At 44.2% G+C, this 26,316-nt stretch overlaps 1 protein-coding gene across 6 annotated transcripts in view; it reads left to right on the forward strand.

Annotated features, from left to right (window-relative positions):
• CSNK1G3 (casein kinase 1 gamma 3) overlaps positions 1-26,316 on the forward strand; it is a 479,935-nt gene that overhangs the window by 175,370 nt on the left and 278,249 nt on the right. For all 6 annotated transcript variants that reach the window (XM_069227081.1, XM_069227054.1, XM_069227089.1 and 3 more), the window contains one exon: positions 6,375-6,523. In XM_069227081.1, the coding sequence (XP_069083182.1) occupies positions 6,375-6,523 (149 nt within the window). The remainder of the gene's footprint in view (positions 1-6,374; positions 6,524-26,316) is intronic.

Here is a 26,316-nt window from a genome sequence, read left to right on the forward strand (position 1 = left end):
TTTTAGGAGGAAAAGGAAGCGGTGGAGTGGACAATTCAAAATATGCAGAACCCCAACATACAAATTCAAAGACTCGTAACTGAACCATATTTAGTGTCTGGAATATAGGAAGGGGAGGTTGAGACCCAAAATATTGTCATCTGCCAAGCAGCCAGATGGGCTGTGTGAGGAGGGGAAACTCTGCAAGACTTCTACATGTGACCTGGCTCGGGGCCATTGCTTGCTCTGCTCCCTGCTGGGTGAGGGGACATCACCCAGGGAATCCAAGATCACCTGTCGTTAGGTCTGCAGCAACAGAATCTGCCTTCTTGCCAGGACCAGTTCACTGTAAGGAAGAGGAGAATGTTAGCGGAAACACTGTTGAGTGGATTCCCAGAGTCTGCGACCCCCATATGCCTAAAGAGGGCCACTGTGAAATTAGTCATGTGTTGTGCTGTTGCGATCGGGCTTGAGCTTGTGCATAGTGGCGAGGTGTGGTAACCTTGTATGCCAAGAGGGACCGTGGACAGTGACTAGCTGTGACTTCGGAGGGAGCCACCAGGAGCACCAAGGACTGTGAATTGCTTGTTCTCCAATCCCCATTATCCATCACACCCATCGTCCATTCATCTAACCTTACCGCACACTGCTGGTGCGGCTAAGAGTGGTTTAGGACCTGTTGACCCCAGGGGAACTTGCTGCTAATTTACCACTATAGCGCAAGAACTCTGTTGACCTAAAGTTGTAGTGGACTCGTGAGACTCCGAAAACTAGTGGGGCATACCCTGGATGTTACCAGTAGTGAATGGGAAATAACCACAATCGCCAATGTCAGAACTGTGTAGGACAGGGAATCTCCAAATAAACAGTGCTTCGACTTCAGGGGAGAGCTGGGTAATTGTTTGTGGATGTCATACATTTGTTTAGTGTGGATAGTAGTAGAAATAAAATATATCTCTTTTGTCATAAAAGTGAATATGTAGCTGGACAATGATTTATTGCAGCTGTGAGCCCATGTTTCCTGTCCTGTATCCACACCTCGCCCATGAGGGAACCTTGGCTGCTCAGACCAGGCAACCCTGAGAGTCAAGTGCAGGAGGGGTACTTGGCTCAGTTACTATGAATCAATAGTCAGTGGGCCCCAAGACATCAGGACTAAAAAGCCTCAACCCCCCACAGGTTGTCCCAGAAGCCCCTGCATGCCCCATGGTCCCCTTAAAGGGGTTCTGACCTTTGATGTATAGATTGGCATGCCTGAGTTCTGGATCTCTTTTTTTGTTATTATTATGGCAATGTCCTGGTGTTCACTATGGTACTGTCCTCTTCAGGTGGTTTTTCATTTTCCTGGATGTGTATACAGGAGTCCTTGTTTTTGGTGTCTGTAGATGTAATGGTACTGGTCTTGAAGGTAATGTGGGACTGAAGTGGGAACCAGTGTAGATCTGTTCATGGTTGGGGATATGTGGTTGAAATTCTTTGGGCCTTTGATTAGATTTCTGGCTGAGGGTGATTTTCAGTGGGGCCAGTGTGGTGTCAGGGATGCCACAGTGCAGTGCCTTGCCATTGTACAAGTAAAAGAATACTAAGACTTGAACTGTTGTTCTGAAGTTGGTTTCAGTTTGTGTTTCACTTTATTCAGGAGGGAGAATTCCTACCACTCATATTTTCCATTTCTTAGCAATGAGTTCTTTCATGGAGAGATTAGTTTTGAGGGTGAATGCAGATGATTTGTTCATTAGATGCCTCTTATAAGGTTTGGGTTTGGATGAGGGGGGTAGGTGGAATTGATGGGATGGGGAGAGATGGGAAACCGTCTAGATTATTGCAGGAAGTCAACTCAAATGTGTGGTTGTGAGTTGTTCTTGATGAATGAGAGGAATGCTGACATGGTTGGACTGAGTTTTACTTAGGCGCTGGACTTCCAGTTCTGAGCGGTATTGAGACACATTTTGAGTTGATAAATGTATTGAGGTGGCCAGGTATTCCGGTTTAATTGTGTCATCAGTTTATTGGTAGAGGTTGATGCTGCTGTCTCTGTGACTACCTGAAGATTCTGTTGGTTCCATTACGTCTATAAACAATCCTGTTTACGTCTCAGGTTAACTCTGATGTGTGTCACCCGAACTTTGTGTTTTATTGCAATGTCTCCATATTTCAGATTCATCCACTACAAGCTGTTCAATTTTACCTAACATTTTTAGATAAACACTTGATAATGCAAAGTTTATATTTGTTTTACATTCTATAAACAGTCTCAAGCACATGGCATGTGCCACGGGAATTCAACACCATTTTCTCCAGACATTTTGGTGTATCCACCGCAGTGTATAATTTCTTCATAGCCAACATACAGCTTCCCATGGCTTGTATATTATTGCACCTCAGAGTGGGCTTGAAATACCTCAATAGCAGCATACGTTTACCTTGATTTACTTGAGGTCTTCCAACAGCTATACACACGGTTTATACATTTCTGAAAAATTTATCATACGGTTTTTCGCTACAGTGATTGTGAGTGTTGATCCTTGACTCTTCCACCATGCTCTAGGGTAGTTCTCAATACATCCACTAAAACATTATTTACCAATTACTCTCCCCCTGCCAATTGCCAGTCACTCTTTTCTTCATCCTGTGGTCTTGCATACCTTGCTCATAAATGCACAATTATCCCCATACATGCATGCCTAACATTACATATTCTGAGCTATTTAGTATTTGCAGTAGACCACATAATAGTTACTCCTTATCTGAAGTATTTGTCTTATTTAGATTTACCCAACGTTTCTCATCCTTTTGCTGCAGTTGGCTTTGCAGTTATTTTGTTCATTAGATTTATTTCTTTTTAAATTTATATGAAGCAATCACATAAGTCAAATATTGATCTGACCTTTTTACAGTGGATTGAACAAGAGCTGATTTATCACTTTGTATATTTTAAAAAAAATGCACCTACTCATACATCATTTATTGATCTCTCAATATATGGTTAACAGTGGCTGTTAAAATTGCAATTACACATTCAATGTAATTGTTTAAAAAGGTTTTGTTACTTTCCTGTAAAAGTGACTTTCAGTCACATTCATCTTCTTTGGGTGAAATGTTCTTTCAATATCTGCAATGGATTTTGATAAAGATCTGGGTGTTATTGCTTACACTCCATTTTAAAGCAAGTCGGTGGTTGAATTCCCACTGTAATCAGTTCTTAAATTATGTACTAACAGTGCCTTTGTAAGTTTTGCATCAACCAAGGAAAGATCATTTCCAAAACAAAGTCAAAACAATCAAAATATAAGATGTAGCTAATTAATAAATACTTCAGCAGGAAGTCTCCCAACAAGAAGGAAAAGTCTGTTAGTCAGTGTGAACAGTGTACTTTTGGCATCACAACCGTCACTGTCCAGAGCCAATGCCAAGTGGCACACACAGTGGTTTCCTCCTTTTTACCGTGGAGTCAAGCGGTAGCTTGTGAGCTCACCGGCGAGAATTGAAGTCTCAATTTTTTTTATTGGACAAGGGATCAGAGTATGCAATTTAAAAATAAATTCAAACCAGAGATCAAAAAAGAAAGGAAGGAGACAAAAGGCTATTCAGTTGAGTGCAAAAGGCAACTCTGAGAAGCAGATACTGTGTTTAGTATGGGTAGTGAAAATTTTGGTAAATTGAGAAAGTGTAGCTCAGTTAAAGATCTTAGATATTTGATTAGTGGGGGGTTATGCTCATAGAGATGAAATTCAAGCGAAATAGTTAGCCAGCGTTTGAGCCTAATTCTAAATACATTTACAATGATCATTAACAATTAATACTTAATTCATTTCACATGTGTGATATAGGCAGAACTAAAAATGGAATAGTAATGCAGTTTGCATTCACGCAATTTTCTTCACTGAAGCCAGAACAACCTTCCAACAATAAGGAGCAGTCCAAAATTCGTTCTCATTATAATTTATATGGAGGCATTTAATTTTTTGATGATGTTATTCCATTCTTGTACGGAATTTATGCCTTCCTCAATTGATTACCATGGTTGAAGCCACCTGAAGCCCTGTTTATGTGGGATCTCCTGTAGATTTTCGCCACTTGATGGTTTAGTGATGACATCAGTCATCTGCAGCCTAAGTTCATCTTGCTTTGTCCCTTCTTAGTGAATAGCCAGTGGGGCATTGGCCACCGCACCCGTACATTACCAAAAAGTATATGAACAATTATCTTAAAATAAGCCCCAATGTCTTTAATATACCTTCACAGTCTTGATAGAGAATGCAGTACTGATGAAAACTTTGGAAATTCATTATTAGAAATAGAAACTAATGGCTTGTTGGCAATCAGTTTTCTTGAGGTAAACTGGGAAAAAAATCTTTGACAGAAAAAGTTGCAGCCTTCTCCCCACACCTTTTTAATACCTTTATGCCTCCTCTGAATCTGTGTGCCTTGCTCCTTTGGTATCAAGGCTTATACTTGAGCAGCTTATACACAGCTTACTTTTAAATTAACAAAGAGCTAGCTAAATCGAATACATTTGCAAATTGACAACTATTGCCAAGTAGATGGTTACTGAAAGCCTAATGTAGATTCATCAAAGATTGAAAACACTTCTGTGGGTATTCCAGCACTAACACGGCTTCAACAGTTCTGAAAGTTGACCCAGTACCTCCAATATAAAAAGCTTGGTTTTGTATTCGATATCATCCTGACACTGGCGAAAGAGATATCCAGTATACAAAGGCAGGATTCCCCAGTCTCAAAGCTATCATCTAGTTTTGCTCGTCGCTTACCCAATGTCACTGAATATTACTAGTTATTGTGTCTAGAATAAACTATGAGAATGTGTTTTTTTCATATGCATTTGGGACTGGCTGTTCACCGCTACCTACCACAGTGTTTACAAAATGTAGCAGCTAAACGTCTTTTGGGCAGCCTTGATTTGCTGCAGTCACTCTCTGTGAAGTATTTTCTGAAAGAAAAACTGAATCTCTCTATTTTAGTGAAGTAGCTATGGTTCAGCTTTCAAGACCTGCTTGTTCCCTGCTTGTTCCAAAATATAGGAAGGCCTATTCAGGAGGGCAAACTGTTTTGTTATAAGCCTAAAAGCATGAAGTGGCCTCTATCAGTAATTATAGTTAACTATATATCTTTCATAGATTTGAAAAAAAATTGAAACGTCTGCTCCGGGGTTAAAACTTCAAATCCATTTATGCACTGTTTTTTAGTTTTCCTGGGACACTGGAATTCTAGGAATCCTGTAGATAGTATTTGCACATTGTCAAGTACTAAGTTCCTAAAAACTGAGCAATGGCCATTTGAAAACTACAACCTGGAGTACTAGATGTCATGTGACTTCTTACAAGCAGTATTGGGTCCCTTTTACATTTTAGCAGAAAAATCCTACCTTCCTCAAAGTCCGCTTTTTCCCCCCAGCAATGTGACTGAATGGCCTATATACTCCTGATATGGTAGAACTGGTAAGCTCTGAAATCGTCATTCCCACTCCTAGAGAGCCAGAGAGATTTTACGTAATTTTTTTTTTTTGAACGGCCAGACTCTTACTCTTTTGAATGTGTGATTGGATTTGCATTGAGTGGTTCAGTTAACAATAGGTTTTGTAGATGTACAGATCATTAGAATGCCCTCAATGGTCTTCACCATAACTGCTTGCTTACCCAGCCCTGTTTTTTGTAAGTGCTGGTTTGGTCATGTAACGGAACATTCCAATACGAGTGGCACTATAATATTCTTCACAAGTACCTCAGTGAACTTTTATGTGGCAGTATCTCAGGGACACTAAAACACAGAAGTCTCCAGTTTTATTTCAGTTGTTAAAACCGGCAAAGCTACACAAAGTGAGCAACCTCCAAATATTGTATAATGGAAAATTGAACAGCGCATGCCTGCCCCATCCCCTTTCTTGTGAAACATAAGTGTTTTCCTGGATATTCTGAATGTTCTGTCATTTGATCTGAGCAGTTACTGTTTTTTTTTTTGCAATGATAACAAGGTTACTCTTGGTACTGAAATTATCCGAACATTTGCCATAAGTATGGCAGTTATTTCTTCTAGTTATCTCTCTTCCCAGTGATTTCCCTTGACATACCAATTTCTTTGGATGACTAGGGTTAGTTTTCAAGATATTATTAATTTGTAGTGTGATGTGCTAATATCAACAGTGCTATTTGTTTCATGCAGTTTTCATTTGATGTGGCATTTGTTAAGGTGCCCAGCAGCCTTTGGCATTCCATTGTAACAATGCAGTCCCATGTTATTACTTACAATGGGAAGTACTTTCATGTTTTAGATTTTTTTCATTTTTAGACAAAATAGTAGATAATTCCCTTGCATCCAGTTCAGCCTTAACCAGTTTCTGTACAGTAATTGAAGAAATCTTTTTCTTCTTTTTCTAGATGGTGTACCTCAGGTTTACTATTTTGGCCCTTGTGGAAAATATAATGCCATGGTGCTAGAACTACTGGGACCTAGTTTAGAAGACTTGTTTGACCTGTGTGACCGAGCATTTTCTCTTAAAACTGTTCTTATGATAGCCATACAGTTGGTGAGTACAATGAAGAATTTTGTTGAACAATGTATGCTGTGCACCCAATAATTGTCGGACAATGATGTTCTTAAATCCATAATGCTTTGAACAGAACCCCTTGTTGTGCAGCTTTACACAGTGCTTTGCTATCTTTCACCTGTAGCTAGTTTCTCTAAATTCATATTTCTGATGGATACAACTACCTGTGGATTCCTCACCTAATGAATTCTCCCATGGCGCCAGCATTCAACGGAAATATTCTTCCTAGCTTCTGCACGTCGACGAGGACGTCACATTAGCCCACGCGACGCCGTCTGACGTCATACAGGCAATAAGAGGTCCTCGCCGACGTGCCGACGTCAGTTCCCTTTTTTCCGTGCATTCGAAACGGTTATCTTCGAGGGAGCTACTGTTACTTTCATAGTTACAGTGTATTTTCCGCTGCGTGGATTTTCTCTGCGGTAATTATGTCTCAGAGGAAGTCGGGTTTCAAGCCCTGTCGAGAGTGTGGGGGCAAGATGTCCGTTACTGATCCTCACTCCGACTGTTTATGGTGTTTAAGCTCCGACCACGACGTCGCAACATGTGATTCATGTCAGCACATGAATCCGAAGGCCCTGAAAGAACGTGAGGCTAAACTATTCATGGCGAAAAGGAAAGAGAAAAAACATCATAAGAAGTCTTCTTTCCCAAGGTCTCATCGGCGTCATCGAGACTCCCGGCGCCGTAGGGATTCACGGCGTCATTCCAGCAAGGAGTCTCGTTCGAGGTCGCCTTCGGTTCGGCGTCGGAAGACTTGGGAGGTCAGTCCCACGGTCACGCCACATCCATCGACGCCGTTACTTTCTCCAGCGTCACCGACTTCGCCTGGACAGGATTCTGTGATCGAGGTGACGCAGCCTCAGGTGTTTTCTCTGGCGTCACAGACGTCGAGGCTGGCGTCGGGGTCGCCTTCGATCCAGGCACCCCAGTATCAGACTTTTCCGGTTCCTGGAGCCGATAATACCGCATTTCTGAATGCGATGTATACCATCTTCCAACAGATGGCTCCAGGCGGTGCTCCGGCTGGTCCTTCGGGGCTGTTGGCTTTTTCCTTGGGTGGTCCTGCGCCTCTACGGCCGGCACCCTTTATGCCCTTTCTCCCTTTAGGGAATGTGGGCTCGGCGCCGGTGTCGGCGCCGGTGGCCGCTCCGGTGGCTCCAGAGGTTTTGGCCCCGGAGGTTTCCATCCCGTCGACTTCAGGATTTTGTCCTGTGACCCCGGCGGGTGCATCGGAGACTCCAAGACGTGACTTTCTTCGTCCGGCTCCGACTTTGGCGCCGAAGCTGCCTGTGGCGCCGGACATGGCGTCGGATGGTTCCGGAGATCGGCGCCGATCCTCGACTTCGGCGGAGGCCATGTCGACTCCGCGTATCGAAGAAAGACTGCACTCGAGAAGGCGTGCTCTCCGTCTTTTGGAAGAGCAAGAGTACCAACGAGTCTTGGAGGAAGGAGAGGTTGAGGACTCTGGTGATGGACTTCATGGTCTGGATACAGCCAGTGGGCTGGATACTTCCCCTGAGTGGGACCTATCATCTCCAGGGGAGTATACAGAGGAGGCTGCTACCTTTCACGCTGTGGTAAGAAAGGCAGCTAACTTTCTGGACTTGCCTTTGCCGGTGGCAGAGGCGAAGCAGAATTTGCTGACTGAGGTACTACATCCGGCCTCTGCTGCAGCGGAGCCTCTTTTGCCATTCAATGAGGCTTTGCTTGATCCGGTGTTAGAGGTGTGGAAGAAGCCAGTATCTTCCTCGGCTGTTCAAAGGGCTGTGGCCAGGAGATATCGGGCTGCACCATCTGACCCTGGCTTTCTGTCTAGACACCCTACGCCGGAGAGCTTGGTGGTGCAAGCCTCCTGTTCCTCTAGGTCAGCGCCTGGATCTTTCCTGACGGTACCAGGGGACAGGGACTCCAAAAAGTTGGACGTGCAATCTAAGAAGATATTTTCGTCTTGCAGTATGGCATTGAAGGCCACCAACGCGACTTGCATTCTGGGGAGATACATCCATGCTCTTATGGACGACATATCATCTTCATATACGGAGCTTCCCCAGGGACTTTGGAACATTGTTTCGGATGCCCAGGCTGCGGCAACCCAGATTATCCAGTCTGGGCTGGACACGACCGACTCGGTGGCTAGGGCGTTGGCACGGCTGTGGTGGCAAGGAGACAGGCCTGGCTCCGCAACTCAGGGTTCTCTGCGGACGTGCAGTCGACCCTGTTGGATCTCCCGTTTGATGGGGACAAACTGTTTGGGGCCAAGGCGGATTCGGCCCTGGAGAGGTTCAAAGAAAGCAGGGCCACAGCCAAATCATTAGGACTGCAAGCCCCTTCTTCTACCTCCTCCAGATTTTCCAGGAGGTTTCGTGGATTTGGACGTGGCTCTTCCTCCTCTTCCTTTCGGGGGAAATTCCAGCAACCCACCTCTTCCCTCCCCTATAGATCATTTAAAGGGAGGGGTAGGGCACGCACCAGGGGAGCCTCTCAGCAGCACTCTGCCTCTTCCTCGTCCTCTGGATGGGTGCAGCAGGGAAAGCAGCCTTAGGCTTCCACCATTTCCCACTCACTCCTCTCCTGTAGGGGGAAGGTTACGGCATTTTCTCCACAAGTGGGAGACTATTACATCAGACACTTGGGTTATCAGCATTGTGGGAAAAGGCTACACCCTTCCCTTTCGGGAGTTTCCGCCCCCCATCCCGCCCCGCCCATGTTATTGTTCAGAAGAACACCTCCTGTTGTTAGAACAGGAGGTTCAAGTCCTCCTTTCAAAGGGCGCGGTGGAGTTGGTCCCAGAGCAGGAAAGGGGTCGAGGTTGTTACTCAAGGTACTTCCTGATTCCCAAGAAGGATGGTCGGTTGAGACCAATCCTGGATCTGAGGATCTTGAATTGGTTCCTCAAACAGGAAAAGTTCAAGATGCTGACCATAGCTCAGGTGCTTTTGGCGTTGAACAAGGGTGATTGGATGGTGTCTGTCGACTTGCAGGATGCTTATTTTCATATCCCGATACTCAAGTCGCACAGGAAGTATCTCCGGTTTGTGGTAGGGTCGCAGCACTATCAGTTTGCGGTCCTCCCGTTTGGTCTTACTTCAGCACCTCGAGTCTTCACAAAGGTGATGTCGGTGGTTGCGGCAGAGCTCAGAAGGAAGGGGATAGCAGTATTTCCTTACTTGGACGACTGGTTGATCAAAGCCAAGTCCCCGGAGCTTGTGTCGCTTCATCTGCAGTCAACAACCCAGTTGTTGTTCGACCTGGGCTTTTCGGTGAACGTGCCCAAATCTCACCTGGAGCCCTCTCAGCGCCTCCTGTTCATAGGGGCAGTACTGGTTACAACATTGAATCGAGCCTTTCCTCCGCCTCAGCGGATTCCAGATATTCAGGAGTTGGTTCCAATGTTTCGAAATGGAGCGGTAGTTCCAGTCCTCAAGGTCCTTCGTCTGCTCGGTCTGTTTGCCTCCTGCATACTATTGGTCACGCATGCTCGCTGGCACATGAGGGCTCTTCAGTGGTGCCTCCGAAGGCAGTGGTCTCAACACAAAGGAGATCTCGAAGGTGCTGTCAGATCTCCAGAGATGCTGCTGTGGACTTGAAGTGGTGGATTGCGGGCAACAATCTTTCACAAGGAAAGCCGTTCGCGCAGTCACCACCAGTGACCACGGTTATAACGGATGCTTCCACTCTAGGGTGGGGAGCTCATCTGGGGCATCTGGAGATCAAAGGGCTTTGGTCTCCAGAGGAACAGATTTTTCATATCAATCTGTTGGAGTTGCGGGCTGTACGTCTAGCTCTCAAGGCCTTCCTCCCTTCCCTTCGTGGTCAGTCGGTACAGGTCCTGACGGACAATACTACCGCGATGTGGTACATAAACACACAGGGAGGAGTAGGGTCGTACCTTCTCTGCAGAGAAGCTCTTCGACTATGGTCCTGGGCAAAGGACCATCAGATTTGCTTGGTAGCAAATCATCTGGCCGGGGGCTTGAATGTACGTGCGGACAGTCTCAGTTGCCATTTCTCGGACGACCACAAGTGGCGTCTCCATCCTGATCAAGTCTGTTTAATCTTCCAGATGTGGGGGTTTCCTCGGATAGATCTGTTTGCCACTCAGGAGAACACGCACTGTCCGTTTTTCTTCAGCCTCCAGTATCCGGTGCAGGGAGCATTGGGGGACGCGTTTCAGATAACCTGGTGCGACCAGTTGCTTTACGCGTTTCCCCCCATACCCTTGATTCCTCGAGTATTGAGGAAAATTCGCCAAGAACGGGCTCAAGTCATCTTAATAGCTCCGGATTGGCCAAGGAGGGTGTGGTATTCCGACCTTCTCCAACTCTCGCTGTGCCCTCCGCTCCGTCTCCCTCTCAGGGCAGACCTCCTCTTGCAGTCGCAGGGGCAGGTTTTACACCCCAACCTCCAGAGTCTGCACCTACATGCCTGGAGATTGAACGGGGCAACCTGAGTTCCTTCTCTCTCCCGCCTGATGTAGTGGATGTTATATTAGCGTCCAGGCGACACTCCACTAAATCTATCTACGCTAATAGGTGGTCTAAATTTGTTATGTGGTGTGGAGAGAGACAGATTGATCCCTTACATGCTCATCTGTCAGATGTTTTGTCTTTTGCTTTGTCACTAGCGCAAGAAGGTTGTGCAGTGGCTACTATTAAAGGTTATTTGTCTGCCTTGTCAGCCTTCATTTGTCTTCCAGACCAACCTTCGTTATTTAAATCCCCTTTTGTTCTTCGATTCTTGAAAGGTCTTCTAAATAAATATCCTCCAAAACCATTTGTTATGCCTCAATGGGATTTGTCCTTGGTCCTGACTTTCCTTATGGGGTCCCCTTTCGAGCCTATGCATTCTTGTCCCTTAAGGTACTTAGTTATTAAAACAGTCTTCCTGGTGGCTATAACATCTGCAAGGAGAGTGAGTGAGTTGCAGGCCTTATCGGTAAAACCTCCTTATATAGCTTTTTATGGGGATAAGGTGGTGTTGAGGACCAAGCCTGCTTTCCTCCCGAAGGTTGTTTCACCCTTCCATTTGGCCCAGACAATTACTTTGTCCACGTTCTATCCTCCGCCTCATCCTTCGAAGGAGGAAGAGAGACTACATCGATTGGACCCAAAGAGGGCGTTGAGTTTCTACATTGATAGAACGAAGGATTTCAAGCTGGAGGACCAGCTGTTCATCGGATACGTGGGCAAGAGGAGAGGAAAGGCAGTCCACAAGAGAACACTCTCCAGGTGGGTTGTTCTTTGCATTAAAATTTGTTACTCTTTAGCAAAGAAGGATCCTCCTGATGGTATTAGAGCTCATTCCACCAGAGCTAAGTCGGCCACTTCAGCCTTGGCCAGAGGTGTTCCTGTGGTCGACATCTGTAAGGCCGCAACTTGGTCGTCCCTTCACACTTTTGCGAAACATTACTGTTTGGACTCTGAGGTCAGAAGGGACGGCCATTTTGCACGGTCAGTGCTGCAGGATTTCTTGGTTTGACCATCCAGGCCCCCACCACCGGGCGCGGTACTGCTTTGGGACTCTATTCATTAGGTGAGGAATCCACAGGTAGTTGTATCCATCAGAAGAACGAGTTACTTACCTTCGGTAACAACTTTTCTGGTGGATACATTAGCTACCTGTGGATTCCTCACGGTCCCACCCGCCTCCCCGTTGCCTTTTTGGTCTTCCCAAGTAATCCTTGAGTGTGCTCCTCTTGGTCTTTAAGACTGCAATAGATTTTGTATATATGAATACTTGTGTATATATATATATATATATATATATATATCTTTGTGTATATACATAATTAGTATATATTTGTTTTGATTTAAAAAAAAAAAAAAAAAAAAAAAAAAAAGGAGTTATAATAAATCTACAGCCATTCCATTGCAATGTTGTGTGATTTACAATGTTATGGGATGTTGCCTTGATCTTTCATTGCATTGGGTTATTGTTCTCATGCACGTAAAAAATGTTGGTACTGACGTCGGCACATCGGCGAGGACCTCTTATTGCCTGTATGACGTCAGACGGCGTCGCGTGGGCTAATGTGACGTCCTCGTCGACGTGCAGAAGCTAGGAAGAAGATTTCCGTCGAATGCTGGCGCCATGGGAGAATTCATTAGGTGAGGAATCCACAGGTAGCTAATGCATCCACCAGAAAAGTCGTTACCGAAGGTAAGTAACTCGGTCTTTTATGAAAAAGGCTGTGAGGTGCCCCCAGAAACCAAAAAAAAAAAGAAAAATAGGAAAAACACCGTCCTCGAAAAACCTAGCTTTTTACCTTATAAGGCAACAAATGCATCCCCAGAAAACACCTCACTTACTGGGGGGATACGAAAACCAACCTGGACAGACGCCAGTGGGGATGAGGACCTTCATCTGATAGTTACTTTTTAGTGCTGGCTGTGGCCCTTCCGCCTTTGTTGATTGAGACAATGACACCCCGCCAAAGAACGGCAATCGAGCACTCGATTTGTGCCAATGTTTGCCAGTGCCTGACACCGGCACTTAATTGTTAGCACCAGCACTTACTTATGATAGTCTACCCCATGGTGGTACTCTCAGTGTATCTTTGAAGAGTTCACATCAGTTTAACAATTTAATACACATTTAAAAATAATTCTAGCATATTCAGGCCATTGCTACTGCTTTGTGTGGCCTAGAATTGTCAAAACTGTCATATATATAAAAGTATTATGCTTAATAGTTAGTGTTTCTACTGGCATATACTTTTACCGAAAAGGGCAGGCCCTTTGCCCCCTTTACCTCCACTAGACCACTGTGAACTTAGATAGTGGCATAGGCCATCTAAGATTTGCTCGGAGATGATTACAACTAATGCATAATACATACATCGAATTTTAACAACGGCCCTCTATGATTGTTTCTGAGGCGATATGTTTGAATGGCATTGTGACAATGTGAAAGTCACTACACCACTCAGTTAGAACCTTGCCTTACCTATATTTGTAAAAGAGGAGCGATCTTCATACACTCGTAAGGGGTCATTATTGTATTTCCACTTATATATTATATCGGTCCTGATGATGGTCTCGCGGACTCACGACAATTGAGACAGAAACATCAATTTTTAGTCTAATTACAATTGCATGATCTTCATCAACAAAAAGCTTTCTCTTCAGTGAGGACGGACAATCTAATTTGAGAGTGGACTCTACATACGTTAGGGTATGTATTTGTAAATGATTCATTCTTCATTTGATTATTCTGAGACAATGTTGGTAATTTGTTGATACTTTATGTATCCTGTGACTACTGATTATTGTATATATAACAAATACATTTCAGTTCATATTTCAGTTTACACCTTTGTGTTTTGATTTCTTTTTTTTTTTTCAATGCATTTTTTGCCATTAGTCAATACTCAAATTCAGTTCGATTTGTTACCATTTGGATAAATAGTTTATCGTCTGTTTTCTTACATAACCACTTTTAATGATTCCATTGGAGCCATTTACCCTTTCCCTACTGGTATGTGGAAGTGATGGCAGTTCAAGTCAGTGGTGCAAACTGTAGTGGCCTCCAAGTCAATGCCTTGGGCCGTGGTACTTGCCTATTTACAAATTAAGCTTTGAGGCATCTGTTGTATGTGAATTAGAGGGCCAACTAAAACTGGGAAACCACTTTGGAGGAAAACAAATCATGCAAAGCCAGTGTGAAGGAAAGACAATTTTAAGGAACTACAAATAAATCCAAAACCAATCAATCAGAATTATTTAACCAATTAAACAAAAGTTAAAGGGAAGATCATTTTAAGGAAAAATCCAAAATTAAATATTGATGAAGTTTAGGGGTAATGAGGCGTTTTTGCATTCAGAGATGGGTGATGTTTAGGAGTGATCAAGAGGTTTAAGTGCCGGGGATGGGCAGAGTTTGAGCATAAAAAAGAGTTGTTAGGGGTGAGAGATGGTTGGAGTTTAGGGGTGGTGAGGGTTTTTTAGGGTTCAAGAATGGGTGGAGTTTAGGTGTGGTGATTTTCTTTTTTTAGGGTTTAAGAATGGGTGGAGTTTAGAGATCTGGCATAGGTGTAATTTAGCCATGTTGAGCGGTTTTTAGGTGGCAGGGATGGATGATGTTTAGAAGGAAGTTGTGAGGGTGTCAGGGATGGATGGTGATTAGGGGTGGTGTGGGGGTCAGTGAATTAAAAGCATCAAAAATAATTGTTTGAACATGTAAAATATATACATTTGAAATACAGTTCCCTGAAGTAAAGCACTAAAATGAATATTTTCAATAGATTTTGTTTCTGAAAGACAGACCTGCAACCAGTGCATTTAAACTGTAAAAATTATTTATGCAAAAACTAATTTTGAAAGAGACATCCCATGAATTGGTTTAGATGAAATAGTAAATGCCATTCATCTTGCAAATTTCCTTTATAAACAAAACACTTTCTCAATAATTACATTTCTTGAAATTGTGTTTCTGTGAAGACATATACAACCCACTGAATGCCTGGAAGCAACTTCCACTAAAGCAGGTTCCAGAAATTGCACCGTATGACTTTAATCAGGCTAAGGATATTTGCAGGAAAGCTTATGTGGACAAAAGCATACTCAAGAGTCAACCATATGAAAAACACTAAACAATAAATATTAAACTCACAACCCAATCTCAAGAAGACTGCCAGCACAATGTCTTCTGATATTGACCACTTTGAAGGCAAAGCTTCGCCCTACCACCTGGACAAAGAAGCACTATCTGGAGTACTGCAGCAAAAAGATATACCTCTTGAGAATTGTTTCAGTGAGAGAGATTAATGTAAGTGCCATTACAGAAAGCTGATTGCTCCTACGGATGCATAACTCAGTTTGTTAGATCTCCTTGCTTCCAGACAATATACTCAAGAGCTATGTACCTTTACACTACACTTTCATAGAGAAGCAGCTGAACAATAACTGTTATACTAGGTTTATTGATTTACTATTGGTTTTCCAGGTGCAGACAGATGTCCGTCCAGAACTTGTTTAATAGCTTCACTGACAGGGTACTCTAGAAGTTCGATTGTCTTGGTCACACCAGATCACTAAATCCCATCCAAGTATTATCTCACAAACACTGATCCTTCTTCCAGCTGGCAAAATGTTTTCAGACTTTCAAGGCCAGAAGCAAGTTTTGCATTGCAAGAAGCCCTTGTTGCTTGTAGCCGGGTGTCGGAACCCCCGGCTACATACTATGACGATCCCCAGCCCGGCCAGTGCCCCGGGGGGCCAGCGGAGGAGGAAACTACGGAAGTATGAAACCCGGATATCCGGGTTTCCAAAGAGGAGAAAAGAGAAGGACAGTGCGCGCGGCACGCAAAGGAGGAAGAAGCCAAGAAGGAAGACGCCGGAGTGGAGGAAGGAGACGGGACGGGAGACGACGGAGACACAGAAGGAGGAGAGGATGCCGGCAAAGGCATCCCAGACATCGGGGAAGGAGAGCCCAACAACAAAGAATTTGTGGATCCCAGAGGCGATACTACGGAGGGGCAAGGAGGCCCCGAAAGGCAGAAACTCCGCCACGTCCCTGGAGGGGCGTGGCTCCAGCAGGTACGGTCCTGCCTGAAAAATACAATAAGTGCTTTAGTGGGAAGGGAGGAGGGTGAAGAGTGCGAGCAGGGAGAAGTAGGGAAGGGATACCTGGGAAAAGGAACGCCTGAAGGGGGGGGGTGGGGCACTAATCACTTAACACTGGCTCCTAGAGAGCCCAGTCGGCAGAGATAAGGCACAGACCCAAGGACACCTCGGGGTTTTCCCCTGTGTGTCCTATCACACCTAACAAGGAGTGGTGGTTGCTCTATCATTAAAAGAAAGGAGTTTTGGTTTCCACCGAGGTGCAAACGGGACGGGACCCTGTCGTACTATACCTATTCCTTTTCCTTTCGGGGCTGGAGCCCTACACCAGACCATCACCACTCAAACTTACTTTCTCTCTCTCTCTCTCTCTCTCTCTCTCTCTCTCTCTCTCTCTCTCGCTCTCTCCCCTCTTCCCTCTCCCCTCTCGCGTCTCTCCTCACTAAAATCATCAAAAACCCACCCAGACTTGTGACTTACTTACCTTTCTTTCCTTTTTCCGGTCGACCTGGCGACACCAACACCAGGAGAATAATCACCAACCTCCGGGAGCCTTGGGGAAAGAGAAGAAAGAAGAGGTCACCAACACATAAGGATAAAAGACAGAGACTATTACGAAGGCACCTGTACACTAAAAATAAACCACTTATACTCAATCACCAACCTGAGTTGTCTCATTAATCCCTATCGCTACACCCACTGCTACATTGCTATATTCTTTTACAGCTGCTTCTTTTCTTTTGCTCAATACCGTATTCCACTGGAGGCAGTTCAGGTGAAGGAAGAAGTCTGTAGCCCAGGCTTTCTTGGAGGTTAGCACACCTCACTGGCCACCCCACGTGGTGCTGGAAGATTTCCCTTCCCAGTTGCCACTGAGCCTGGATTACCATCGGTGCATGGATAGCCTCAGTGGAACAAATGAATAGTTCCCTAAAGATTCCTCAGGCATATTTTTTTTTTTTTTAGCAGTATTTATAAAGCACGTAAGTCAGCTCCAAGGGGATATCACAGTGCTATAGATTGCCTCAAATTGGATTACTACTTCACTGGGGGAGATACCAAGGGGAAAAGCAATTAATCAGGAAAAAGGCAAGTGTTAAGCTGCTGTCTGAAGCTAAGGTAGTTATCTGTGCGACAAAGAAAAGAACGGCCTCCAGCTCTAATGTAATTGATCCATATAGTTTTGGCCAAGGCTAAATTAGTTGATCTCAGATTTCTTAGAGTCAGAATTATATCAAGCCCTGTGCACGACTCAGAAGTTAAAATTTTGCCCTTTTTCGGATGGGAAGCCAATGAAGAATTTTTAGGGAGGCCGAGGCAGAACTGTATCTGTCGTTAACACATACGAGCTTTGCCGCCATATTTTAAATCACTTGGGCGGATGAAAAGGTGTCAGCGATCCCCATGTAAGGGGCGTTACCATAGTCCAATCTGCTGATTACAAGGGCTTGGACTAAGGTCCTGCGCCAACTTACTGGGATCCAGTAGAAGAGTTTTTTAGAAAGTTTGAGCAAGCCATAACATTTGCCACATGTGGCAATGTCTTGCTTCTGCATGGTCAAAGACTCATCAATAAAAATCACCCACATTTTTTGCAACTTTCTTTTGTCTTAGATGCAGGACTCAAAGATGCCGGGTACCATGATGAGTCTTAAATCTGATGAGCACCTAAAAACAAATAGGATTTCAGATTTTTCCGCATTTAATTTTAAGTATTGTGCTTTCATCCTGCTGGTGACCTCAGCAAGGCATCGAAAAAGATTCTGTTGAGTGTCATCATATTTCTCCCTTATGGAGATGACTAGTTGTGTATTGTCAGCATAAGAGCATATCTGGAATCCCCACTTGTAAAACAGCCTTGCAACATGCATGTTAAGTAGGGTAGGGCTTAAAGAAAAGGCTTGCTGTGTCCTGCATTTAGAGCTGTGGGGAGAAGATCTGACTGTGTTCAACTGGACGGCCTGGGTCCTTTTGTTAAAAAAATGACCCAAACCAAAGTAGAGCAGAGGAGTGAAGCCCTGCCTCGTGAAGACAGCTGGCAGCGTGGATTCAGTACTATTCGAGACTCAGAATCCTGTCTGAGAAGGGTCCAAAAGGTTATTGGTTTCTAGAATGGCTGTCAACTGACTGTTGACATGTCTTTCCAACACCTTTGATATGAATGGAAGCAGTGAAACGGGACAGTAATTTGATAATATCAAATCATCTAATCCAGCTTTGTTTGCTACGGAGGATTAGAGTTTGCTACCAGCTGTCTCGGTACTCCGCCTTCGACAGGGAAGAATTACAAATTTGAGTCAAATAATGGCTTCAAATAGGAGATAAGCGGGAAAAAATAAAATGGGGACAGGGGCCCAGGGGAAAGCCTGATTTGACTTCCAGTGTCAGTTTCTCCACCTGATATCTGCACACATTAGCAAAGTATCCCAAGGGAGCTATAGCTTTTGGGTGCGGTCCTAGTTGATCCCAGGGTAGCTAACTCAAGGAGGGTTGAGCATCAAGAGTGGAATAGGTATTCTTCTGTATTGGATCTTTCGTAGATTCACATGCTTGAATTATTCCCCGTGGCTGAAGTGGTAGTTCCATGGTACAATAATAAAGCAGTGTGTATTATTATCATAGGCTATAATGGCAATGAACAATCAGTTTAATAGCCTATCTGTGTCATTTTTTAAAAAAAGGGCCAGACTTGAACTATCATCAGTCAAGCAATATCACCCTGTAGAACACCCCCCAAGAGAGGTTTAGTCTCTCTACTGCACATCGTGTGAAGGGAAGTCTCCCTGAGCTCTGCTCAGTTTCTTCAGCTATTAGACACATGTGGGGGTGTTTTTCGGGGGAATTATGGCGCTCAAAGACTCAATCCTTGGAGTACTCTCACTTCTAATATCCAGTAAGCGGTGCTCTTATGGGGGAAAAACACACCCACATCCCTCAAATTTGAACACTCAAATGACTGTCAAACAGCTATTATTCACATTAAGGCTTATTCACATTAAGGCTAATAACAATTGTAGTACATAATTTGTCTTGTATTATAAGTTCTCAATAAGTAGATAAGTAATATTTCATGAGAGGTCTCCCAGGTGGGGAAAAAAAAACTCTTTGTGAATTTTGGGAAGAGTATAAAGGCAAGGGAACCTAGGATGGCCAACTCTCAAATAAAAAAAAATCATCATCATCAAGTAGTCATTGGGTATATTAAACAGGGGCCATTTGTAACGAGTCAAAAATCTGGATAAGTGAACTATTTAGAACTAGAATTAGAATTAGATGGAGGTTATGCTGACAATATGGTCAGCCCTTTGTCTATGTCTTTCTAGAGATACGAAAGAGGGATTGCTTGTTAAGTGAAAGGAGCCTGGGTAAGTCCTATATCTAGGGGCTTAATTAAATTGAGAAATTGGCTGAATCACACAGAAGGACTGGAGTTTTGTATTTCGAGATGATGAAGTGATGAACAGAATCAAGGTATATGGAGTCGGATCTGGATATTGATTATTATCTCATGAAAATATACTTATCTACTTATTGAGAACTTATAATATGACAAATTATGTCCTAAAATTGTTATAAGTGTGTGCCTTCATGTGAATTCTTCAGCTATTACTTCTTATTTGACCACGTAAGATTATAATTCCTGTTTAATGTCTCTGACCCTGGCACTAATATGTCAGAGCTGCAGAAAAAGGATAGCTTACACCCTGGAGACATTAGAAGTGTATCTACTATCTTCATCCTGCCCAACAGGTAGTGGACTACAAAATATGTCTAACCTTTTCTTCTAAAACTCTCATATAGAGAGATGAGGTTATTATTCTCACTACAGAAACTTAAATCTGTCAGTTCTGATGAAGAGGACAGTGAGGATTCTTTCACCTCACAGAAGAGGTAAAATGGTGAGTTTGTGCCAAGGATCTCCAGAGGCACGCAGAAAAGCCATAAAAAAAAGACCCCCCATGAGTCTTCAAAAGGCACTTCTCAGAGAGAGAAAAAGGAAAAAACCTCCTCGGATGCAATGTCGGACCCTGCAACTCCCTTTTCAATTCTGACACCACTACATCAGAGGCCAGTCAATGAGTCATCTACAGCAAAACCACCATCAAAATCTCATCTACGATAACCTCATCCACAATAAACTTGTCTACAGTGGTCGTCTACGATGACCTCATTTACCATAACCTCATGTACGACGGTCGTCTACGATAACATCATCTTAAAATAATCTTGCAGACGACGGTCATTTACAATAACCTCGTTGATGACTGTCTACAATAACCTCGTCTATGCCGATCTATGGTGGTCATCTATGATAACCTCATCCATGATACCTTCGTCTACAGCAGTTGTTGAATTTGGTTATCTGCTACAACATCATCTACGATAACCTTGCCTACGACGGCATCATCTAGGACAGCCTCGTCTACGGTGGTCATCCACAATAACCTTGTCTACAACTGCATCATTTAGGATGGCCTCGCTTGTGATGAAGGACTTGTCGTCGCCGATCTTGTTGACAGTACAAATGATGACCAAAGCACTGTAGGCGTCAACAAAAACCAAAGACACCACATAGTCCACCATAACTCAATGTCAAGGATTAAGAGGACTACTATGAGCATGTCTACAAAAGGCAGTAGTATATTGAGAGGCAATATGTGGAGTAAGTTCACCACTGTGCTCTGCCTCCAACTTCAGAGGACATGGTTCAGGACCCTGTAACTCTAGTACTAGACCTACATGGCATGATACAGGATTACTACAAAAACTTTCCAGAGGCTGGTGAATCACATAATTTCCGATATGTCGGCATCCTCCAGTGTTCCTGCCACACTAATAATGACCCTAGCGTCAAATTTTGCTGTGCTTCTTCGGAACAACCCATTCGCCTCAGATGATGATAGAGAGAAGGTAACATTCACAAATCTGAATTTATTCCCAGTAAATGGGATGATTATTTAATACTGATGTCTTCACCTTCAACACCACAACCAGTGGATTTCCCACCCGATGATTTTTGGTGGTTTCCATACCCTCATGGAACAGGCATCCAAACTTTTCTAACTTCCAGTAATAAAGAGACTGTGAGAGCTATTCAAATTGTTGAGTATATCTGGGAGGAATTACAGTCACACAACAGTCCTACCAAGAATCCTTAAGAAATACAGTGCGCCTAAAAACTTGCCACCATTTCTGGTGAACACTCACACCCAATTCAGTCATCACACAAGCAGCTCACTGTCATTCGAAGAACCCTTCCACACCAGTAACAACACCGCCTCACAAGCAAAGCAGACACCTTGATAACATAGGAGAGAGGTTCTCAACCATATCTGGTACTTCTGTAATGGTGGCAGATTCACTGGCAATACTGGGCAGGTATAACTCCCAGATGTGGTCAGACATCGACACATACATGGAATTTCTGCCGGGAGACAAACGAGCAGAAGCAAAAAAAAAAAATCTGCAGCAGGGAGAAAACTCCTCATTGATAAATCATAGATTGCGTTATGGATTTAGTTTTAATAGGATCATGTCAGCTGGCAAGGTCAGTAGTCCCTGGACTTCAAGGTTGGTTATAGGCCACAGCATTTAGACCTGAGATGCAAAATTTTAGATATGCCATACGATGGTGAGGCTCTCTTTGCGGACACTGATATTGCAAGATCTTTAAGCGCATTACAATTTTGAAAAACACAATTCAGAGCGGCCCGCAAAAAGACACTTTTTTGTATTGAGGATGATACCACAGGCATGAACAATATCAGCCCTCTAAACAGCCCTTTATGCCAGCTTACCAGGCAGCAGCCTACCCCAAGCAACCACCAAGAAGAAGGCAGGCAGCACAGGCAGGACACACTGGCAGAAAACAGTGACAGTGTTGTAAGGGCTGGTTACTCCTCCTTCAGCACACCATCCTGTGAGAGGAAAAAACGTTAAAACCTTTTCTCATCTATGGCGTAAGATGACCTTGGACAAATAGGTCTGGGATCTCATCATATAGGGTCACACGTTAAGGTTCATCGAGATTCTGCCCACCACTCCAAGAAAACGAGGGCACCCACCATGTCTCCATCCTCTTCCGAAGGACGTTTTAGGTATGCTAAGCAAAGGTGCCATAGAAAAATCCCACATTCTCGGCAAGGAATGGGCTTCTGTTCTCATTTTGTCCTCATAGACAAGAAAACAAGGTATGGCGACCCATCCTAGACCTCAGGAAATTAATCAAGTATTTACAGACACACTCTTTTTGCATGGCCACACTCTCCGACATCCTACATCTCCTAAGCATGGAGATCACATCACAACTGGATTTACAGGATGCATACTTCCACATCCCTATCCATCCCAAAATATGCAAATAACTACTTGTCACTGTAGCCGGCACCCGCTACCAATTCAGAGTCCTCCCATTTGGCTTCAAATCAGCTCCCCGCATTTACCAAATGCCTAGTCCCTGTGGCAGCCTCTTTCAGCTGGAGGGATGGTCATCGGGTATTTTCCTTCCTCCACAACTCGTTGATAGAAGCACCCTCAGCATTTTAAGTGTCCAGTGCCACAGAGGCTTTCCTAAAGTTTTCTCACTGTAAATTACCAAAAGTCATCAGCTATTCCATCGAAGAAGTTAATTTTCCTGGGTGCAACACTAGATACTGTCCACGACAAAGACTTTCCATCCCAGGACAGATAGTGAAGGCTCAAGCAACTGCCTCTCAACTATCCAGAAAAACAACTGTTTCAGTGTGTCTGTTGAAGTAGGCTCTTGGCATGATGTTATCAGCGGCCAGTCTGATCCCTCTCACTCACCTGAAAATGAGAGCGTTACCGCTACAGCTACAAAACTATGGATTCAAACAGAAGCATCATTCAAGGATTGGGTAAACATCACATCAGGAATGATAAAAGCACTAGCCTGGTGGTCCCCAGATCTCCCTCCTCACTTTCTTTCCTAAACTAACCAACTTCATAATAACTACAGATGCCTCCCTGGAGGGCTTGAGCGGTCATCGGCAGGACCTTCAAATTCAAGAAAAGGGTACTCTGCTCCAGAGGAGCAGGTACATCAATCACCTGGAGCTCAGAGCCGCCTTTCTCAGTCTCAACGCTTTCCTGCCAGGCATAGCAGAGTCTTAGCTGTTAGGTTGCACAGACAATACGACCAGCATGCAGTATGTTAACAAACAAGAGGGCACAAGATCACTGGTGCTGTCCAAGAAATCTGGAGCTGGCTGACAACACGCAGAATAACTCTTCGGGCAGAGCATGTTCCCAGGACAAGCAGTCTCTTAGCAGACATTCTAAGCAGAACTGGGCACAGCTGCCAGGAATGGGAGCTTGATCAGTCAGTGCCAAACAGGATCTTCATGCTCTGGGTCTAACTGGCACCAGATATCTCTCAACAAGCAAGAATCCCAAATGCCAGTTCTATGGAAGTTCATGTCCACATTCAGAATTGTAGGGGAGTCTCTTTTTGATCAGAAGCTCCGGGATCTATGCCCACACTTTTCCCAAGATACTTCTAATACCAAAAGTTCTCAGAAAGATGAAAGTTGAGTGGTGTTGCTCTTTCCTAATAACTCCTAAGTGGCCCAGGCAGCAATGATGATGAACTAAGACCAGGTCCTTCATTCTTTCCCAACTTCTTTCCGCTTATGTGCATGGCTTCTAAATTCCATGAAAGTTAAAGATCTGAAAATTACTCAGGATGTCGGGGATATTCTCTCCAAAGCAAGGGTAGAAGCTGTAATAAAAAGATTTAAGTCCAAATGGAGAAGTTTCGGTTTATGGTGCCAGAAATATAATCTGCATCCTCTACAGGCATCACCTGAGCAGATACTACTCTGTCTTCTTTCGCTGTCTCAGTCTGGGTTGGTGCATGACTCAATCAAGATACATCTTGCTGCAACATCTAAATATTGGCATTCTTTGCATTCGCTCTCTTTGTGTTCAAACAGAATCTTCAAACAGTTCATGAAAGTATGTACAGATTTTGTCCCCTCAGTAATTGCTCCTTCCCCAGGCCTGCGTTTGAATGTAGTTGTTTTTCAACTCATAAAGAGTCCAATCAAACCCATACACAGAGCAGACCTCAGATGTTCTAACATTGAAGGTCGCATTGTTGCTAGCACTCACTTCGGCCAGAAGAGTGAGTGAGATACAGGTTATCACAGCTCAAGAACCCTTCTTTCGCTTCACAGTCGATTCTGTCATTCTCAGAACTAGTCCAAAATTAATTCCTAAAGACCTTTCTGAATTTCACCTCCATAAGCCTTTAATATTACAGATTTTTCTTCCCGGATCTGACCTCACCAGCGGAAAGATCTCTCCCTATGCTAGATGTTAAAATATGTCTAAAGTTCTACCTACATTGCATTAAACAGCTGCAATAAAATAATCAGCTGTTGGTCTCATATGTACACACTCATAAGGGTGCTGCAATCATAGAAGCAGCCATTGCTCTGTGGATCTCAGCCACCATCCAGTTTTTGCCATTCGAAGGGAGGCAAACTGCTCACAACAAAAACCAGGGCTCGTTCAACTAGATTAGTGAGTGCCTCAGCTGCTTCATTTGCAGTAGTTCTTCTGGAGAAAATATGTCATTATGTCGTGCTGCAACCTCGATGAGTGTGCATACATTTGCATAGCATTATGGCATGGAATCCGCACAGTGCAGTAATGCAGCGGTTGGACAGGTTTATTGCACCTCTTACTTCTACATTGTGAGCCTCTTTGGGGTTACATGTGTTTGATTCTGTATTTATGCAAACTTAAATGGAATATATATGTGTGTGTATGTATATGTGTGTGTGTATATATATATATATATATAAATATATATATATATATGTTCGATGGCATGTGTAGATGCAGATACACATGCTGTGCATTATCCTGCCATCTAGTGTTGGGCTCGGAGTGTTACAAGTTGTTTTTCTTCGAAGAAGTCTTTTCGAGTCACGAGACCGAGGGACTCCTCCCTTTCGGCTCCATTGCGCATGGGAGTCGACTCCATCTTAGATTGTTTTCTTTCTGCCATCGGGTTCGGACGTGTTCCTCTTCGCTCCGTATTTCGAATCGGGAAAGTTAGCTGATTATCGAAAATTCGATGGTATTGTTCACGCTCGGTACCGGTTTAGTGTTAGTACATCGACACCGATAGTAGAAGCGCTCCGGCGGCCCTTTGGGGCTTCCACTCTTCAGCGGGGCCTGGTTGGCCCGACCGCGTCCATCGTCAAAACTCATGGACCGGACCCCCTTCCGCTTCTGCCCGCATTGCCACGCAAAGTATCCTTATACAGACCAACACTTGGTCTGTAATCTGTGTCTATCACCGGAACACAGGGAGGATACTTGCGAGGCCTGTCAGGCATTTCGATCGAAAAAGACCCTACGCGATCGAAGAGCCAGAAGACTACAGATGGCGTCGACACCGACAGAACAGATCGACGTCGAGGAGGAGGAAAGAATCTCCATACAAGAATCAGACTCGGACGACTCCGAAAGTGAGCTACCGACGACACCGCTGAAAACTGTGAGTAAAACTGCCCCATCCAAGACTCACTCCAAAATCATAAAGGCCAAGGTATGCCACCGCCAACAGGCCATGGCTTAACCTGAAAAAAAGGTGACCAACCATCGGCACCGAAAAAGGCCTCACAACAGCCAAAGACATCCGACTCCGGTCGAGATACCGGCTCCGAACCATCTCAGCACCGAGAGTTCGACACACCCAAGGTAAAAAAGGCTGCCTCGGAGCCGAAAAAGACTGTTCCGAAACCTTCGGTATCGAAAAAGGCAGCCTCGGGCCGGGAAATAGGCTCCTACACAGAAGAGCACGGACTTTCCAGCCAAATGCAAGAGCATAGATTTGAGCAGGAATTAAGTATGGGAGAACCAGACCATACTCAAAGGAGGCTGCACATCCAGAAAGAGACTGGTAAAATACAAACTCTTCCTCCAATTAAAATAAAAAGAAAGCTAGCATTTCAGGAGTCGGAAATGCAGCCAAAGGCAAAGGTGGCAAGAGACAAAACACCACCACCAAGGTTTTCGCCACAGCCTTCTCCACTGCATTCACCACAGCTGTCCCCGGTAACAACACCCCCAATGCAGTCACCAACACACACGGGGATGACCCAGGATGAGCCGGATGCATGGGACTTATATGATGCACCGGTCTCTGACAACAGTCCCGATTGTTACCCGGCA

The sequence above is a fragment of the Pleurodeles waltl genome, chromosome 1_1 (genome assembly GCF_031143425.1).
Source record: "Pleurodeles waltl isolate 20211129_DDA chromosome 1_1, aPleWal1.hap1.20221129, whole genome shotgun sequence".
NCBI lineage: Eukaryota > Metazoa > Chordata > Amphibia > Caudata > Salamandridae > Pleurodeles > Pleurodeles waltl.